The sequence below is a fragment of the Plectropomus leopardus genome, chromosome 22 (genome assembly GCF_008729295.1).
Source record: "Plectropomus leopardus isolate mb chromosome 22, YSFRI_Pleo_2.0, whole genome shotgun sequence".
Lineage (NCBI taxonomy): Eukaryota > Metazoa > Chordata > Actinopteri > Perciformes > Serranidae > Plectropomus > Plectropomus leopardus.
In genome coordinates, this window is record NC_056484.1 from 12,982,403 (window position 1) to 13,002,998 (window position 20,596).

General features: G+C 39.0%; 1 protein-coding gene across 2 annotated transcripts in view; it reads left to right on the forward strand.

Moving 5' to 3' along the window:
* Positions 1-20,596, forward strand: part of atxn7l1 (ataxin 7-like 1) — a 39,356-nt gene that overhangs the window by 1,728 nt on the left and 17,032 nt on the right. Inside the window, exons 3-4 of one of the 2 annotated variants that reach the window (XM_042511564.1) lie at positions 7,034-7,138; positions 19,784-19,982. In XM_042511564.1, coding sequence (XP_042367498.1) covers positions 7,034-7,138; positions 19,784-19,982 — 304 coding nt within the window. Of the gene's footprint in view, positions 1-7,033; positions 7,139-18,781; positions 18,881-19,783; positions 19,983-20,596 lie in introns of those variants that run through there. The other variant, XM_042511565.1, reaches the window with a different exon arrangement.

Below are 20,596 nucleotides of genomic sequence, written 5' to 3' on the forward strand. Positions count from 1 at the left end.
CAGAACTTGCCAGACTGCTCTAGCTGTTCTATTATTGGACTTTACCCACATAGTCATTCTAATCATATTGCCGATGATTGTTTTCCAAAAACTCTCACTGTAAAAATTTTGTGAAAGCACCGATAGGCAACCTGGAAGGATCATTGTAATGTTGATATTGATCAGTATCAGTATATGATCACTTGATATTTTTCCATATCACCCAGCCCTAGATCCATGTGTTTTTCAGCATTGCCTGTAGTCTAAGACAAACAGCTTTATCATTTCTGAATATGACACCTATTTGATAGACCTACATTATCAGCAGTCAACTAGGAGTGTTTGTAGTGTTGTGTGTTTGCAATTTGTATGTACAGTTTATTGTGTGTGTTAGACTGGTAAGACTGAAGTGGTCCTTGAAGGTTGTGTATGGCTGAAAGTCTGTCCTGTTTATTGTTTCAGCTGCGTTGCTTTTGGGCTTTTGTGTAAGAGTATCGTTATAAATATATCATGCCTATGTGGAGGGGGTTGTGGGGTGCCCCCAAGCAGTGAGTGGGTACTTCCAACCCCCCACCCGGGGACAGAGCCAAAGGAGTTTCCTCCACACCTAACCACGTATAAATACCCACAGGAGCACGCGCTGCACACTAACACACTTGAGTCATCCCTGAAAGTTTGAGCGTGCTGCAGCCCTCGTACCAACACACTGACACACACACACAGCTGGGGAAACTCTTCTGACTCTCACTGGTCAAATACCAACCACCCCTCTGCCCCCCTCCCACACACTCATACTCACATGCCTCATCATCCTCTCTCTGAGCCAAACCGAAGCGGTGTTTCCAGAATTGCTGATCTGTTGGCAACATGACACGAAGGCCCGCTGAGAGTGATATGCACACACACACTCACAGACACCCTCACAGACACTCGGGGAAACGCGTCTTAAATGCATCATTTGTAAATTTGTATCTTGCAGAACCTAGCGTGATTCATTAAACTGCATGTTTACTCACTTGACACCTGAGAGCACACACATATTTGTAGATGGTGAGGCCAGGTCGGCAGTAATTGGTGTGTTCAGTGCAGGACATGATTGGTATCTATTTCTCTGTCTCACTCTCGCACACAGTGGAGATGATGACAACCGCCAGCAACTTTGTCGGGCTAGACTGACAGCTACTGTCATCATCTCACTAGAAATAGGCAGTGTTGTAATGCTTCTATTTGTACTGTATTAAGTAGAGATTGGAATCATGATGAACGTCATGTTATTATAGAGATAATATAGTACATATCAGTGCTCTTTTTTTCCCTGCTATATTTTAATTTAGTTTTACCATGCTGTAAAATGCAGCTTTTTAAATCATGTAGCACATATAATAATATGTAATTAGTATCTTAATGCAGTACAAAAGCGAAAGAATGAAAAAGCGAAAAATACAATTAATATTTAAAAAAAATCCAACAAGAATGCCCGTCACATTTTAATAACGGTAATCTATACAAAATTGAGTACATTATTTGCAACAAAAAAACTAAATATGACTATATTTTAAAAGACAGACAAAATTAAATATACTCAGAAAGTGCATGTTTCACAGAAATTATACACTTGATCACTTGATTATCTAATAAATCTAAATCCTTTACATAATTTATAAAGGGGCTTCATATAATCTCAAATTTATGCTGTTTACCCTTCAACATGTAAGTTATCCTTTTTAATGGGAGGATTGATAACACTCTTATCTACTGATCAATGCTTGGCCTATTAAGGTTTTTCCACATTTTTTTGCATAAAGCCAGCTGCGGTCTATACATGCTCATTCATTTTCACTGTAGTTATATTCTATCTGTGTTCTTGAATATTATGAAAAGCAGTGGATTAAGATGACTTTAAATGTGAGGTACAGTAGGTTGCACTAGTATGATGTTTCTGCGAGCGTGCTTCGAGACTTGTCCCAGATCAAATGTGCTTGGAGTGTAAATGCACTGAGCTGCAGTAGGCATCAAACAGAGGGGAACTTACCATATTGTGCAGGGCAGGCTCTAGCACAATGTATTTTGCAGTAGCCAATTTCTCCTGGTGTTTGAAACCTTTCAGCACAGGATTTAAAAAAGTCTCGGTTACCTAGCAGACTCCTCAAAATTAGTCATTTAGTATTGTCTGCATTTAAATGATTCAAGCTGAGATTAGTCAAATTACCTTGTCAGTGCTTGAATGCAGTCAAGTGATGCATACATTTCCTGTACTTTTTGCAAATGCTATAAAGCGAGGCGAATTAAAGATCCATGTTGCCTTATGAAACACGGTCGAGTCTACACACCAGTAATACTTAACTTATGATCCACTGGTCATTTTCTAATTTACAACTGAAATACATGCACAAGCACAGGGCTGAATCCTAAATGCCCTCAAATTCTAGAAATCCCCCATGTGTACAATTGACTTGCGTGTGATTGCTGCAACTCGATTTGCATAGTTTATTAATTTTATCTGATTAACAATAATATTAATGTTTGTTTTTTTATCGTGCAAAGTTGGCCCCCAGGCAAGCAAGTTGAGTACCCCTGCTCTGTACCAAAAACTTTAAGAAGTAAAAGATTAGTCAAAGAATTAATCAGAAATTATTTTTGATTAACTGTTCAATGAAAATGATATAATACACAATTAAATATTACACCTGCTGATCATTTTGAAATCTATAATCTCAATAGAATGTCTTTTTTTTGTGAATGAATGAAAATCTAGCAGCTACTTGCATATTTTACCAGCATTTGGCTAATTCTAACTTTCAGCCCTGAATATCTGACGTTGCCCTTAAAACCTCTAATATACTGTCGGAAGTGAAGTATAGTCTGGAGTAAAGAAAATGCGGCAACATGAAAAAGATTAATCAGAACCTTCTGAATAGATATTGGAGTGGAATGATCTTGTCCTTGATGTTAATGTGTTCAACCTAGATGGTAGATTGTAACTCTAGTTTCACATTATATGATATGTCAGTGAACACTTCTTATGGTTTGCTTCATAAATGGTTTTAATTTTTCAGCCTGGCTTTTTTTATACCTGATTATCAGATTATTCTGACCTTGAAACCAGATGTTTAAAGCTTTATACTGAAATAACTCAGTAGGAGTTGGTTTAAACTTAAAAATGACAAATCTGCCATCATAATATGGCAGACTAGTTCAGTTTCCCCTTCTGACATGCTGTTTTTATTGCTATAGCAATCAGATTTATTTACAGGAAGAAAAAGGAATGCCACCTATTTTTGGGTGCAAACCAAAATTCAAATTCTCTTATTAAGGAAATACTTTGCTCTTAGAGGTAAGTTGTGCTTGCATTCATCTTTTTTTCTGCCTTTTATGATTTTTAAACTACAAAGATTTTTTTTCTTTCAGCCTTTTAAGTTAACCTTTGACAGTATTACTGTAGCATTCACAGGCGTTTGCATTTTCTGGTTTAGGAAAAAAAAGACTTGGGAATCTCATACAAGGTCCTAGAACAAGGATGGACAAGCTGCAGCACCGGAGCTGTATGTAGCTTTTGAGCCATATACTAGTGGCTCCCTGTGGCTTTGACCAGAAAGTTATATGGACACAGATATTGGTTATTTTTTAACATTTTAATTTGTATTTGCCTTTGTCGTAGGCCTGAAGTGATTGTTTCATTCTCCAGTTGTAAAAATATGTCGCCCATACACTGAATAAAAAAATGTTCCAAAATTTCCTCAACTAAAATGTGCATATATGTCTATGTGCTTCTTAAAAAAATTTTGACATACCACAATAGCGGTGGCTACACTTGAGTCTAGCTGGGCTATCTATAGATTCCAATCCAAAGAAAGCTAGTTTCAGAGGAAAAAGCCATTGCTGCAAAGCTAAAGTCCCAAATAATTGTAAGTAACCCACTGCAGTACTTTTTTTGTAGCAAAACATATTGAATCCTTGTTTAGACCTGTTAGTAATGTCTATTGGTTAATTTAGTATTGTTAGACTGTGTTGCCTTTGTTATAGGGCTCAAATATGTTTCATGGCTCCTTACAAATATTTGGAGGGGGGAAAAATGAACTGTATAAGATTTGTATCGGGGTAGTTTTCTTTCTAAATGGAGAGAAAAGAAGCTTGTTGAGTTTGTAGCTTGGGGTCTGTAACATTAGCTGCCAGTGAACCACTTGTAAGCTTGTTTAATCTATCACACATTTGATGCAGTACCAGCAATTATCTGGCGTGCCTGTTCAAAACGCAGCTGAAGCTGGAATGGTTGAAACTGTGATTATTCAAAAGTGGCCCAAGGTTTCCCCTAAGTTGGTTGATTGTAGGTCATTTTCACAGTAAAACATGTGGCTGTTTCTTTGCTACAGTTGCATTATTACTGAGGCATGTTAGTCAGCCTCAGTTTTCTGGAGCAACGCTGAGTAACTCGCTCTTCTTTACATGTTGATAGTCTCTGCTTTTTAAACCCTTCTTGTTTACCTGTAGTTCTTTGAAGTTGCTTTCCAAAATTGCAGTTCATCAATTCCCATTGAGTTGATTTACAAACTCTGAATGTAATCCGTGTCCAGTGATTGATTGTTTTAGTAGCTCCAAACATGTTTATTCACCAGTGACTGATTGTTTTTGTAGTTCATTTTCAGGCCTGTCAGTCATTTGGCAGCGTGTGGCAGTTGGCTTGAGAAACACACACAATTCAGGCTGCAGAAATAGGCTACGCACTTAGTTTGCATTTGACTTGGCAGATTCAGAGGAAATTGCATTCTTGCTTTTTTTCCACCAGTACTCCCACTAAAGTCTTTTGCATATTTCATTTTGGCCGGGCTTTCCTGATAGTTTATTAACAAAGAAAACGTGCTGGTTTCCACAGAAAATGATGACAGGAAGGATACAAACTGTGGTGATCTACTTTTTTTTTTTTTGCAGAAACCACCTGGCAACCAACATTCATCAGTGTTTCCAGGCTGTTTAACGGCTCACATTACAAAGTTATTAACCCTAACAGCTTAACAACCTGTTGACTACAATGGCAATATTTAAAAAGCTGTTTCACACGCAGCTACACCTTTGTGTTGGTATTGTTGCTTGGATCAGGCCCCTTTCCAGTTAAGTCAAAAATCAAACAGTTTATTTGCTTGTGGGGGGAAAGCAGTTTTTGGTCAGTAAACAGGGGAATCACAGAGTTTAAACTGTGGCTTAAATCCAGGTGCATGCTTAGAAATTATGGGCGTGGAAAATGAGTGAGAAATAATCTCCTCTTCTGTATTGACAAGGTGAACTTGTGCAAAGCATCTTAGCACTAACTGCCTCGGTGCAGCTGCTTGGCATCCAACTGTAGGTCCCTTCCTCAGCTAATATCAGTTTATGTTACTGCTTCGGTGTGACTGTCTTGCCCTTCATTTGATTCAGACAATATTTATTGAACAGCAGTCTTCAGTCAGTATGAACATAACCCAAAAAACTATTCCTTTCAGTGATCATGACAGCCACAGTGTTTGTCAGTGTGCCCTTGAACTCTTTATACATGAGTAATGAAACCAACTGTGACCTTTTGAAGTATGTACACACACACGCGCTGATGTTGTCTACATATTTGTATGATATGGCTTTAACCTTGAGTAACCCAGCAGATCTGTTTCCGACACACACACACACACACACACACACACACACACACACACACGGATGGGCACCAGGCTTGACTGCTGATCTCTCTGACTTCCTAACTGACACAGAGCTCGCCAGTAATGCAAGGTCATGACGACATGCACCCCATACGCTGTCAGACACCCACACATTCTTTAATTTTTCCCTTGGGCACTTTCGGAAACACACACATCCATACACACCACCATCACTTCCCCCTCAGTGAGTGTAGCTTAAGCCCCATGCTAATAAGTGTGGTGATTCCTGTCAGCACAGTTGTTTGGTTACAGAAAGATTAGGTTCTCAAAGCCAAAAGAGATAGTAGCTATTTTCAGAGGGACATATTTGCTTTTATCAATATTTCTATTATGAAATTCATTGGGTGTGGTAATTCTTGTTACTCAAGGCACAGACAGAACACTGCTAGTTTTTGTGTGACTGAAAGTAGTGTCTAACCTTTCTGCCTTTTTAATGACTAACACACATTATCATCTGCATGTCAGATGCATTATCTGAAAAGTGTGCAAAGCCAGATAATATTGTGGAGTATTTGGAGCTTCTGGCAGTTCAGGGGGTGGGGGTGGGGGGATTGGAGCTTTTAGTGCAATTTAGATGCACAGGTTAGTGTATTTGTGTTTATTTTTTCTGCTCTTTCCGTTGGTTCTTTAAAAGACTCTGTATAGACAGTGAAGTGTTGAATTTGAAGGGAGCGATTTGTCAATTATTAGTTATATGAAAATAATTAGCATCTACTTTGATATCTGATTTTTGGTTTCAAACATTTGCTGACTTGATTTTCTAACTTTTACTGTTTCATATAATTGCAAATTGGATATGACTGGGCAATTTTTCAAATAAGCAATGAAGTGATGAATCAGGAAAATAATTATTATTTGCTGTCCTAAAAAGGCTTCATAAATACAGACACTTGGTTGCTATGATTGATCATTATTTTTTCAACTTTTATAAAGGACTTTATGTATTGCCAAAGAGAAAGTCATTTTACTTGGGATAAAACTGGTAGTATGGAGCACCTGAACAAATAATCAAATGTTGATTAATATGTTATATGCTTATTTTCTCAATTAATCAAGAAGTTGTATGGTCTGTAAAATTTCTCATAATTATGAGAACGGTCAATCAGTATTTCCTGAGGCCCAAGATGACATCCTCAATTGTCTTGTTTTGTCCAAAACTCAAATATATCCAGTTTACTGTCACAGAGGAGAAAATAAACTAGAAAAAATAAACATATCTTAAGAAGTTGTAATCTGAAATGTTTGGCTTTTATTTATTTGGGGATTACTTCATAATTGAAACTGATTGATTCATTGTTGTAGCTCTACTGTAGTCCTTTAACTCTGTTCATTTTCTTGAATGTAATTTCATATCTTCATGTCTTTCTCAGAGATGCTCGTCTACAGCCAGTTTCCAGCACGGGAGGATTTTTGTCTTGTTGTCTGCCATGTCTGCAATCAGGTGGTCACCCCTCAGGGCATCCTCACACACTATGGTAAGACACACACGGAGAGCCTACAGGGCATAGGCACACACAAAAACCTCACGGCATAGTCATACACTTCACCAAGATACACGTACATTCAAACACACTCCTGGGGGTATCTCCAGTTGTCACACGGAGGCACAAAGCCAAACTACACACACACAATCATTTCTGTTTATCCCCTCAGGACACTTTGACAGGTAGCATAGCTGCAACTTATTCTCCACTCTAACACACACCACTTGGTTAAACCTTCTAATACTCAGGATGCTGATAATTACTGAAAAACACTAAATAATTTACAGCATAATGCAGCATTGTAAATTAACAAAGCCAATTATGAAAATCATTTCTGCTCCTAAATAATGTTTCAAGTATTCTTGTTCTCCTATACTTTGCAAGCAAAAGAGAGATTCAACAGGCATATGAGTTGATTAAAAAGCTGTACATATAAGTTAAACACGGGATGACCACGTTCCTTATTTTAATGCCGCAGAGTTTTGAAAAATTCATGGACACATTCGATACACACATACACTGCTCAGCTGTATATGCTTTATGTACCTTTAGGCTTATCAATCATTCATAACATACATTGCATAAAAATGCAATATTTGTTGCTATGGAGACTGTGATTTTCAGTAACAAAGCCCAGTGATGTAGTTGAGATGTTGCATCAGATGTCATTGTTACATTAAACAAAATACAATTGAAATGTGTACTAAAATTAGCATATGCATAGTTGTAGAAAGTACTTTGTATTTTTTTAAGTGACTGTCGTACACAGTTTTTGTTGTTTAAAGGGTAAGGATAGGTTTGGTATATTTTCAACCTGGATGCTATTTTCCAATGTTTGTGTGTCTAAGTGAATAATGGGAACAACAGTTTTTGAAATTTGTCCAGAGAGAGGACTGCAGCCTCGAAACAGACGGCATTATAACCACTCTGGGCATGTTTGCAGCATTGATTTACGTCCACTAAAAGTGCTTTTTTTTTTTTTTTTTGCAACTGACAACATTTTGGAAAGGACCTATACAGAGACAGACCTGTTTTTTTTTTTTTCTTCGAGTAAGATCCCTTTTCTTTTAACCGGAAACAGCTTCAATTGTGCCGTACCCAAACTCACCAGACTCCATTTAAAAAGACTAATGTCATCATCTTAAAGTATGCTTCATTCAATGTCAACTGAAAATAAGATAAAAGTTACAATAGCTGCCTTAGTTTGTCTTTCTACTGTTCTAATAATCATCAACTCTGGTTTGGTTGAAATAAACCCTTATTTCACCTTGTTAGATGTGAAAATATACTGGCTCTATATATGCTAAAATTACTGTCTATCCAAAAGGAGTTTGGTGGGTAGTGATTTCTGGGCTTTTTTGGCTTAAACAAAAACAGGAGAGATTACTTTGTGATTATTTTGGGGGGATTTTTGGCCTTTATTTGATGGGGTATATTGAATGAAAGGGAGAGAGAGGGGGGAGGAAAAGCAGCAAAGGGCCACATGTTGGACTCAGCCAGGCCTCTGCTAAGGACAATCTACAAGGTGAGCTACCAGGGCGCCCCAGGATCTTACCCTTAAACAAAAAGGCCTATCTCTGTCAGCACTTGTCACTGTCTGCTAATCTAAGTCTGTCACAGGCAAAAACAGCACTTTAAGTGGACATATATTGACAGTGCACAAATGCCAGGAGTGTTTACATCGCAGCCCATTCTCTCTAAATACGGGACCAATTTCAAATAATGCTCTCTCTGCTCTTCACTTAGACACAAAAACATAGGAAAATAGAGTCCAGGTTGAAAAACACCAAACTGGCTTTGTTAATCTTAGCACTGTTGAACAGTTAAGTGGTAGCACTGTTGATCCCAGCTCTCATTGGCCCTCCACCCTGTCTGTCTACCTCTTGTTTGTTTTTGACTGTGGCTGTGGTTCAACTGAGCGCGCTTGCATCTGCCCGCGAGCTGCTGCTTCCTTCTGTTGGCTGCACGTGCACCAGCCAGAGCCGTCTGTTTGAGCGGGGGTGTGGTGAGACACATGGTCATGCTTAATGAACACACACACACACACATACACACTTCTCCTCAAGAGGAGAGAGGCCAGTTGAGTTTGCATGCACACACATTCTCACTTTCTGTTTCTCAGCAGAAAGAGGTCAGCGGTATTGTGAGACACACACACACTCATAGACTCCTGGCAGGCGCTGTTGTTTTGTCCCTGCTCCTGCCCCCCCTCCACCCCCCCCCACCCCCCCACCCTCTTGTTGGCATCATTTCTGCTTGCTGACACGCACACAGAGTCGGGTAACAACAGGTCTAAAACACATGCACATACACACACAGTCAGGAGTGGGAATCTCCTGAGAGCTTCCCATAAAACAAAGCAAGCCTTGGGCCACAGTGTGATAACAAGCAGGCGTTGTAGTGGACTAGCAGGCCCAGTTACATGCTGAATAGTGGGGAAGTTGTACTCGTGAATTATTTTCACCATGTACATTTGCATTTCTAATAGGCTTGGGTCGTATCTATTTTTTCATGCCTTCAAATCTTTCTGGAATTTCACCAGGGTGTACGGTATACGATGGCATCAGTGTGCGTAACTAATGTAGCAGCCTGGAAGTCATAACTGTCCAGCCACTTTTGTTGATTCATTGACTTCATTCTTGAGTTTCAAGCATTTCACACAAAACTTCTCTGTGTCATGGCATGAAAAATACTTCTCCCGATCTCTGCTGAGTGGATTGCCTTGAGGAACTGGCCCTGTCAAGAATTTTTTCTTACTATTATTATTATTATGTTTTATGCCTTTCCTCCCATTGTTGCTCATTCCTCCTGTTACTGTAATATCCTTACAAGCGTCATTGTTCCTGCTGGGGATTCTCCTTTATATGTTGTGACCCTGCATCTTATTATTCATTGCAGTGGCCTTATAGTTGTATCCATGATCATGGGATCTGCTTTCATGCTTGACCTGTATGTTCAATCAGTAGAGAGGCTTTACATATACAGAAATGCATGCGTGCGCACGCACACACACACACACACACACACACACACACACACACACCGACACACACACACAGAGTAGGAGGAGGGGGTTGGCTGCCTCAGGGGTCAGTGGCTCCAAGTTATACATGCCCAGTTTGCTGCTCAAGCTCTGCTGTGTGTGATGAAGAGAGAGCGGTCACAACTTAAGCTAGGACCTGTGTCAGATGGATGTATAATGTATGCCACGTCTTGTATTCAGATAGGTTCCTGTATTTTATTCGTCAGACTTGCTCCATGTCGTAAATTTGTTTATTTAAATCTCTTTAGAGTAAGGCAACCATGTATATTCTTAGCATAAGTGGCCCCAGTGGGATATCAAATAAATCCCTCAAACAGGCAGCATTCGCACCATGCTCTCTCCCATGAGCTCGTAAAGAGAAAATGTGCAAAGAAATAGTTTTTAACGCTTGTGGGTGAACCTCAAAGCTTATTATGGACAAACCAGGATGTTGTGTTAAGACATTTTTTACAATGAAGATATGATGACTTAACCACTCTTTTAAGCAATGCTGGGGCACTTTTTTCATATTTAAAAGAACAGTGTGTAAGATTTTAGGGGGATTTAGTGGCATCTAATGGTAATGATTTCATATAGCGGCTTGCTTAATCGTCTCCCGGTAAGAATTCTTTCAGTTTTTACTGTTCAGGAGGTTTTTACCAGGAGACAAATTATTTGCACAGGTCTCTTTCTCTCCAAAACAAACAGACCAGGGGATTTAAACCTGCAAAAACACTGAATAAAACAGTTCAAGGTTACAATTTTCAGATACTGTTCAACAGGCTGCTTGCCTAGCACTTGCTAATATGTGCTCACCTTATTTCTAATCCTGACGTTCAGAGGGTTTTTCACTGTGAGCTGAATTATCTGCAGAGGTCTCTTCATCTCTATAACAACTTTCACATCACAAAACAGTGTTTCTCTTATGCTGTTTGGCTATTCAGAGACAGGCTACTAGCCCAGCAACCACTAATGCGTGCTCACCTTCTATCTACTCAAGGCGTTCAGGAGGTTTTTACCGGGAGCCAAAATCTCCACTGAGGTATTTGCTCTTCAAAACAAACTGGCACAAAGCAGTTTCACGTTTTTAAAAAAAACTGTGTTTTTGTCAAGTTCTCATTGTGAAGGGGCTGCTAACTATGCTGGCCGACACAAAAAACAAACAAATGGCCCTGTCTAGTGCCAATATTTGGTTTTGCTGTTGGGGACTACTGAAGAAAAGTAGTGGACTTCATGGAGAAAGACCTGCTCCTTATGTATATATAAACGGCTCATTCTAAGGTACTGAAAACTCAACAGTTCTTGTTTTCGGGTCATTATACACTAAAGAAAATACAGTACACTTATAGTATTGCAATCCTGTCAATAAATCCCCCTAGAACCTTCACACTGGACCTTTCCATTTTTCTACAGGCTAGTGTGATTAATATGAGTCTATTTCAAAGAGCATTTCATATGTTGGTACATTTGAGGCCCTGTGAACGCCATGACAAACTAGAGAACTCAACAGTCACAAGTAACTGATGATTTGATTTCTCTCTGTGTGTGTGTGTGTGGGTGTGTAAGTCATGCTTTTGAAGCTTTGTGTTCAGATAAATCAGCACTTCATGCCGTGCTCAGATATTTCAGTGTCTTCCTTCCAATTCTCTCATCTACTACTATTTCTCCTTCCGCTCTTTCAGTCCGTCTCCTCTGCTGGTGGCCTGCTGTGTGTGAGTAAGTCGAGGAGTGCACGATGAAAGGTTTGTTGCTGTTGCTGGTGGGAGTGTCTGTCTCTCTCTACTCGCCCTCCAACTTTTCTCTGTAGTGGTGGATTAATTGAGCTCTGAGGCAGGTGAAAAAAAAAGAAAAAACCTCTGTTTCCTTTTGGTTTCATTTCACTCCTAACTTAACAAGCGTTTGGGCTGCCCAGTGCTTCGCTGTCTGAGTTTGTTATTGTTGTGTAAAAGCGTGTGTGTCTGGGCTGGGAAGCACTTGCTCATTTCACATGGTGTTTCTCTGTTGTTGAAAAGTTTCCCCCTTAACCACAGAAGTTGTGCTTAGTTTCATTTGCCGGTGGTGTTGCTCATTCTGCTCTGTATGTGTGCGCGCGCGCATGTGTGCGTGTGTGTGTGAACCATTAGCTGAGGCTCGGGCCAATTAAAATGCCAGCTGCTACTGTACATCAGAGGTACTTTCTCTGCACTTAAATTTGTTTGGACTTTAGAAATACAAAGTGCATGGCATTAGGATTGTTTTGAACCTCGTCTCTTCATAGTCATCTTTTTTATCATGGCACCCATCCATACATGCTGTCTGAGTGTAAGTTTACAGCCAGAAAATGTTTAGTCATCTCAGATAGTGTAGGGCAGTTTTTTTTGTGTGTGTCAAGGACCCCTAAATTGATGCACATTGGGGCACTGACCGCCATTCGATAAGAATTCACTTCATTAACATCTACCTTTTGGAGAAAATCAAATATCCCAATATTTTTGACTAAATTCCTTGATGGCGATATTAAAACGATATTTGCAGGGTTGACTATTGGTGCTTTCACAAAATATTTACATAATGAGATTTTGATGAAAAGTTATAAGTAACACATCACTTTACTGTGATGCAGCCTTTAAAACCAGGAAAAAAAACAATACTCACGATATTACAGTATCCAAAATCTAAGACGATATCTAATCTCGCGTCACAGTATCGATATACTATTGATATATTGCCCAGCCCTAGATATTGTGTTAGATATGATGTTGATGTATGATTAAGATTTCAGTTCCATAGTTTTAACTATAGTTTAGAGGATAACTGTGAAGGAAGTAAAACATTTAACCTATTACTAAAATCAGTCTCACTTCTATATAGAGCATTAAATAGTGAAAATAAACTGACAGCCCAGTTGGCAGAAGAATTTGCACCCTTGGTGTATCATGTGAATCCCTTTAAAATAGCGTAGTGTATGAGCTGACTTCTTCAAAGGGGGAGGAAATGATGGGTGGCGTGTGACTTAGGCAGGACACTTGTCAAGCTCCAGACCATTGGTTGTGTTTACTGGTTGTGTTTTAGGGAGTCATCGCTGCGTTTCCAGTGGTGTTTCAGCCACCAAATGTGTTTGTTTTTTAGTCATCACTGTTTTTCAATCGGGATAGTTCCATGAAAAGTGGTTGCTGCATTTCCTTTCATGATTGTGCCTCCCAAACTGTGTATCTAAAGCCAAAACATGATCTTTTCTTAACCATGGCCAAGTGGTTTTTGTGCCTTAACCTAACGACATGTTAAACACAGTGTTGTTGTAACATCAAATTTCAGCATATCTGCTACCTCATTACACACAAGTGTTTAAAGAAATGTTCAGTGCCAACATTTTTCTGGCAATCGGGATGTTTCTTGATGCCTAGAACTCCCTCAAGAACTCCTGGAGGTCCCCGGACCCATGATTGAGAACCAAAGGTGTAAAGCGCTAAGCTGTTCAGTGTCATCATTTCTTTGAGCTCTGTTCACAGCGACAAATCTTTCTGACGGTCGCTACTTGTGTGGAGGACTTGCCTGCCAGATGGTGTTACATTACCATGACTATGGGTTTTTATGTTGTGATTTTAAAATGTATTGCTTATTTCTTATGAAAATAATATGCTTGAAACAATATATAAAATGTAGTTAATGTAAATGTCCTCTTGTTTTTTTTTAATGTGAAGAATTATCTTAATGTTCACTTAAGACGTAAACATGCCTCTATATCCTGCCATATGTTTTCCATTATAAGCCTACTTGTCTTTGACTCAGTTCTTTCAGATAACACGAATTACTGAGAGTTTTTATAGATGCTTCTCTTAATGTTCTCACATCTATCTCTCTCTGACTCTCTCCCCTGCTCCTCGCAGCTCAATGTAAACAAACCCAGCTGAGCTCTGAGAGCTTCTGCTTCCTCATCATGCAGCGGCTCCACCCACAGGATGAGTCAGCAGCCAATCGGCAATCAGCTGGGGCTCTCAGCATTGCCATAACGACAGGCAGGCAGGAGAGGGTAGTAGTGAGGGTGCCCTTGTGGTCGAGTGGCTTGGTGACCTTGCCTGGGCAGCCGTCCATGTATTGTAAATCAGTACGGTTAGCTCCCAGCTGGCTCTGTACTTGCAGGATGAGCTCTGCTGCAAAACACAATATATCTGAGTCTGTTTTGGGGGAAAAATAAGTTGTTCATCACTCATCATGCTTTATTGTATATACAAGTATACTAGCTCGGAAGAGTTTAATGAATTTCGTTGGCCAGTAATTGAAGCTGTTCATAATTGTGTTGTTTTAATTATACAAAATGACATCATTTAATTTAGTTATAAATCTAATACATATATTTTGCAGAATTTCCTAATTCAAATGCATTTATTTTTTCATGTGACACAGCTTTTAAAAAAAAAAAAAAAAAAAAATTCTTGTATTAAATAGTGGAGATGCACTGAATAGTTTGAAGCTTAATTCAAATTTTAAATCAACATTCGTATTATGTGCATCTTTTCTTTTTCTTGCATGTCTGTTTCTACACAGTTGCAAATGCAGACTAGGCTACACTATATACTAATTAGATTCCAATGGTGGCTGCATAGGATTGTTTCTGACTTGTTTGAACCAATATCCAATAAGTCTAGAGCATTTTGAATTCCAAAAGTCAAAATTCATAGAAAAAAAGACAGAATTGTTAACCAAATTTACAAAATTCCTTCATCTAAGAAAAGAATTTGCTTCAGTCCATGTTTGTTGCCGTTTAGCCTTTCAAAAACATTTGTATTGTGTTCATGAAACTGTTTGCTCTTCAATTTGCTGCACACAAAAGAAGGCACACACCTATATTAACAGTGGTGGAGCAGCAATGTAACAGCAACATAAATTACTTTTGTATAACTACAATAACAAAAAAAATATTTTGTCTCTAACCCTATCATAATAGATTACTTAAGTCGTTAAAAAAGGTCATATTTTATATCTACATTTGTAGAATTTTTAATTTTTTGCTTTTAGGTTGATGATGTCATAAAATATGATGACAGACTTTTGAAGCTTCATCAGAAAAAACTCAATGTATGTTTCAAATGTTAAAAAATTGTCATTCTGTAAAGTCCTGTGAAACAGAAAAATGAACAAGAACAGGAATCCAATAAAAACAAAGCATGCAACAGAGCTTGAAGCAGGTCAAATTGGTCCCACAAATGCACAAGTTAAGGGTGTATTTGACTTGGCCATACAGCTCATATAATATCAGATTTCTTCAGATTTATTATTTACCTTTTTCCTGCCTGGAAAAACAAGAAACTGCTGAAATCGGAAAATAAAAAAAACACCCATACAGAAAAAATACACACATCCACAGATTTCCCAGCCTATTGCTAGAGTACAGCTTCACTGAACTGTGCAGTTGAGTTGACTAAAATGTGTGAAGCTGTGTGAAATAATGTGTGATTAAATGTGTGAAATTATTACTGTTGTAGCTGCATACCTGTAAATGTGGCTCTGGACTTTGATCCTGCTACTCTGAATACAGCTGCCTCTCCAGTCCTCTGCTTCCACTGGCCTATTTACACACCTGCCACACACACACACACACACACACACACACACACAAACACACACACACACACACACACACAGTCTCACATTTGCAAATTATGCTCTTGCAAAGCATTTTTATATGCACATACTTCACATAGAGACATGCACACCCCACTATGTAAACTGCTTATGGATAGAACCATTGCAGAAAAGTTCTCAGCATGGTGTCACACGCGAACACACACCTGTTATACTTGTGCATGCAACGGCTTATCTCTTCAATACACGCAGACACATGCTGCACACACATTGTACACACACAGTCACCTGCAGCACACTTTCATGTGCACCCATGCACTATGAGCAAACACACAGGGCCAGTCTGTCTGCTCTTTTTGCTCCAACATGCTGCTGTTGGTCGACTACTACTTTACTTTACTCGTTGTACAGTTGTACGAGAGACATTTTTTGAGCAGTTAACATCAACCAATTAGCACGATACCTATGTGATATGTTGCTGAGGCTTTTGCATTGCTTTAAATGAGTAATTTGACATTTTGGGATGTGCGCTTATTTGCTTTCTTACAGAATTCATTTAGAAGAGCAACACCACTCTCATGTCTGTGTGGTAAATATGACGCTACAGGTGCAAGATGGTCATCTTAGTTTAGCACAAAAACAGGAAACTCATCTCTTTTTCTTAATCTGTACAAAAGCTAAAATGTGCTTTTACTGGTGTTATGTGCCGGACAGTTTCTTATCCAGACTAGCTGTTTCCTGATGCTTTCACTCTTTATGCAAAGTGAAGCTAAACAGCTGCTGGCAGTGTATTCATATTTACTCAACAGACATGAGAGTGGATCAGTCTTCTAATCTAATTCTCGTCAGAGTTGGATTATCCCACTCATCACTCTGCATGAGGGTGAGAGGTCATTTTGCTCTGTGTTTGGTACAGAACATGTCCTCAAATGTTATGATGGTAGTGAAACGGGTTCTTTTTGGGAAATGTTTTGTCTGCTATGGCACCTAGCTTTTGTTTTTGTGGAGTTATTTGCACCGGTTTACGAGCCATCAGGAGGCATGGCCTGCCTTCTTAAGTCTACCATCTCTACCTTTGTTTTGTCATACCTTAGGGATGTGATGTCTGGTTTTGTGTGCTTAGTGCAACGTCTATGAGAGCACCATCCTGTTGGGATTTAAACTTGAAAGCATGTGGTTAGTTTGTGGGACCCCCGGGTGTGCAGTGCACAGTGGCATTTCTTCCCGTTAGTGGGCCCTGTTGAGTTACCATATGCACAGATTTGGGCCCAGCTGTGACTCGTAGAACAGCAGTTGCATCCAGGTAACTAGTATATGTCTGCTTGACTATTTAGTCTGTCGCTGTGTGTGTGAGAGATAACAGTTGTATTAGGACATTTTAGTTTGTGATGCATATTAGGGTTGCAAGGGTATAAGATTTTCACAGAACCATAAACATCTTAGAATATATCACGATTTCAGGGTATCACAATATATGGTAAAATTATTGTTATCATTTAGAACACCCCTTCAAGTATGTGTAAAAAGTCTAGTTGACTTTTTTCAGTTCAGTAGACAAGCAACTAAACATTGTATAATAACCATCATATGGTAAATCACTGCAACTCCAAGCCACATACAACCCAATTTGATCTGGTGGATTTGTGGAAGTGGACTAGACCAGTAAAACCATAATAACCTATACATAACAACACCTACAAATGTTTTGTGTTCATTTAGTGTAAGGGAGTACATTTTGAAAATGTTTGTCCGTTTACAAAACAGCTGAGGAACAGCAAGAAATAATTGTAATTTCAGCAATATGTCTCAGTTTTTCCAGTCAATCCACTACTCTTTGTCATTACATCTGCATTTTTCCATACATTTCTTCTCCTGTGTGGCGATTTAGTTCCATCAATATTCTTTTAAGATAGAAGTCTGATATGGATTCATTTTTACTCAAGCTCCTGATTGACAATATTTCACACAATGCTGAATATCTTGAAATTTGAAATTGTTTTCGATACCAAGGAAAACATTGACATTGAGGGCATGAAATTTAAATGTTTTTGTGAAAAGATGAATACAACAGGGCTATAATATAGCAATGTTCACTTTTCTTTTCTTGGTGGGTATAGGAATAGTAAAAAAGACAACAAAATCACCATAGTATTTATGGTAGCGGTGTATAGATACTACGTAAAGTAGGAATTAAACCATTCAAAATGATCATTATCTATATGTATCAATTAATCAATATTTTTGACAGCATTAGTCCACAATCCTCTGAGGCAGCATTTTACTTGAAGAAGGCTACTTAATGTTTGCTGCTGAAACCTAGTCACCATTTAGCCTTTGCATCACTCTTAGGAGTGCAAAGACATCCAGCGGGCTGGATATAACCCTTTGGCAGGCCCGTCCTGGCCTGCAGGCTGTATGTTTGACACAACTTGACCTTGGCCTGCACATGTTGCACTTTCTGTCAGGCATTTTAAGGCAGGGCTTGAAAAAACATGTTTGTGGACACTTGTGTTTTGTATATTTGCTGCCAATCTATGTAATTGTGAGCATATGTGGCTGTGCACACAAGTGCAGTTACAAACTCCTGTTGCTTTGTTTGTTGACGATTTTGCATGGACAAATAGTCACACACGGTCAGTTATCAAACCTCCAGAGTGAAATTTAGCAGTCTATGTACTCTACCTGAGCTGCTCTTTTTAGGTGTGTTTCATCATCTTACTGCTCTCTTCAGTAGTTGCATCTTATCAGCAGACAGGAAATTGAGCTCACCACACGTCTCATCCCAGCTACTTTTCACAATCTATCAGTTAAATCTTGTTAGATCTTTGGTTGTTGCTTATTTACCTCCTGAAGCCGCTCTCAGGGGTGAACTGTGAACACAATATGATATTGAGCCTCATTATTTAGCTAAATGTTGCATATAATTTGAAAAACTATTTGTTAGCAGTTTAAAACACTGTGTTACTGTGTGTACAGTGTGTTTTCCCCTCCTCTCTGTTTTTTTATGACATGTTGACCCCTCTGTTTTCATTCAGGTAGCTGGGGTGTAGTTTCCCTGTGAGACAGTCAGAGAGAGACAGACAGTCCTGGACCACACCCCCTCATTCCCTCCCCACCCTTCTCCCACAAAGACATGCATAGCAAGAACCGTAAGTGTTGAGCTCCTCTCCTCTCCTACTTTTTTACCCCCCCGCGGCCTCGTGATTTATTCCCCTCTAAGTTTCTTTCTGTGCCTCAGCATCCTGATCAGATCTGGGTCAAAATGTATTTATAATTGTTGGCTCTTGTTTGAACTCTGCGTAATAACAGATTGGTGGAGTTAATCACACAAGGACACTTCAGATGGTGTCGAGGAAGTTGCTAATTAGAGAAAAGTAAACTGAATTGATTTGTAAATACTTCATTTTTTGTGGAAAGGTTCTGGCACAGATTTGTAACTCCTGTGTGCCATCTGGCATCTAAGCAGGGTAGAAAAAAAATAACTTGCTTTAACCCTTTGAAACCTGAGCTAATTAGCTTGATTTCATTCAAAAAAGCATGGAAAAAAGCAATGAGCAATTTAAAAAGCAATATCCCAAAACTTAGACAATAGTTATGAGTAAAAAGTTGCAGGAAAATTACCTGTTTCAAAAAAAAAAAAAATAGAAAGAAAAAAAACAAGAACAAACAAGGAAGCGACCTTGAAAAAAAGTGCAAACAAATTAAAATGATAATTCTCTCTCACTGTATTTTTTTCACCTTTTGCATATTTCCTGCATTATGTGGAACATTTCTTGCCAAATTGCAGATTGCTTTTTCCACCACATTTTTGAAAGACATGAAACCAATTTGCTCAAGTTTCAGAGGTTTTTGTGCTTCTGAAACGCGTCGGAACAAAGCACAAGTAAAGTGATGTCGATCCAGCTTTCAACTAAGAGCTAGACTCAGGTGTTAACTGGATGCAAATCAGATCCAAAAAGTAATGCATGATCTTGATAGTAGGAGTGTCACCTACATCTATGTGACCTTACACATTCAATTTTTGTCTCTGCCTCTGTCTTGACATAATCCAGAGAAGCGCCACAGCTCCCCCGCCCCCTCCAGGAGCCCCCTGGTCCCCATGAAGCCCAAGGCACCTGCAGTGGCCCCTGCTGTGGCTCCCAGTCCAGGGGACACACTGGCCTTCAGGGTCCCTAAAGACTACCCTCACTCCCGCTTCAGCAAGGCTCCTCTTGCTGTCTATCCACCAAAGGGAGCACGGAACAAGACGTGGTGGGCACATACTTCTTTTTTTAATATGATGAATTTCTTCTTCTTTTGCTGCTCCCAAAACATTGGGACTCATACAAGAAATTATATACTAACAGATTTCCTGTTATTTTTGCTTGTATCCTTGATTTGTTCTTATTTTATTGGTACCCACTGATTTTTGGGATTTACCGATGTTTTTTTTTTTTTTAATTTCCGCTCTTCTCTTCAGTAAGAGAAACTTTTAGAAATGGCGAAGAGTACTTACCAAGATAAGAGAAAAATATTTCATTTTCAAAGACTGCAAATTGTTGCCTAGCACAAAGAAAAATAAGTTTTACATTAGAGGAACATTTAGAAATATGCATCAGTATAATTTCATGGTTCCAGCCTCTCATATATGCATGTGGGCTTGCTGCTTTTTTTTTATTAATTATTTTAATTATAGAGTTTATTTAACAGTATGTCAGCTTCGCTAATGCTGAAGTTCTTCTTCTCCAACCTTTTTTTGTTGTCATGTCTCCATTTTTGGCCATATGCCAGAGTCTTTGCACACAGCACAAAAGCCTTATAGTATTTAGGGAGTGTTACCTGTGCAAATCGGGGACTTATGATCAAGTGGGATTCAACATTAAGCA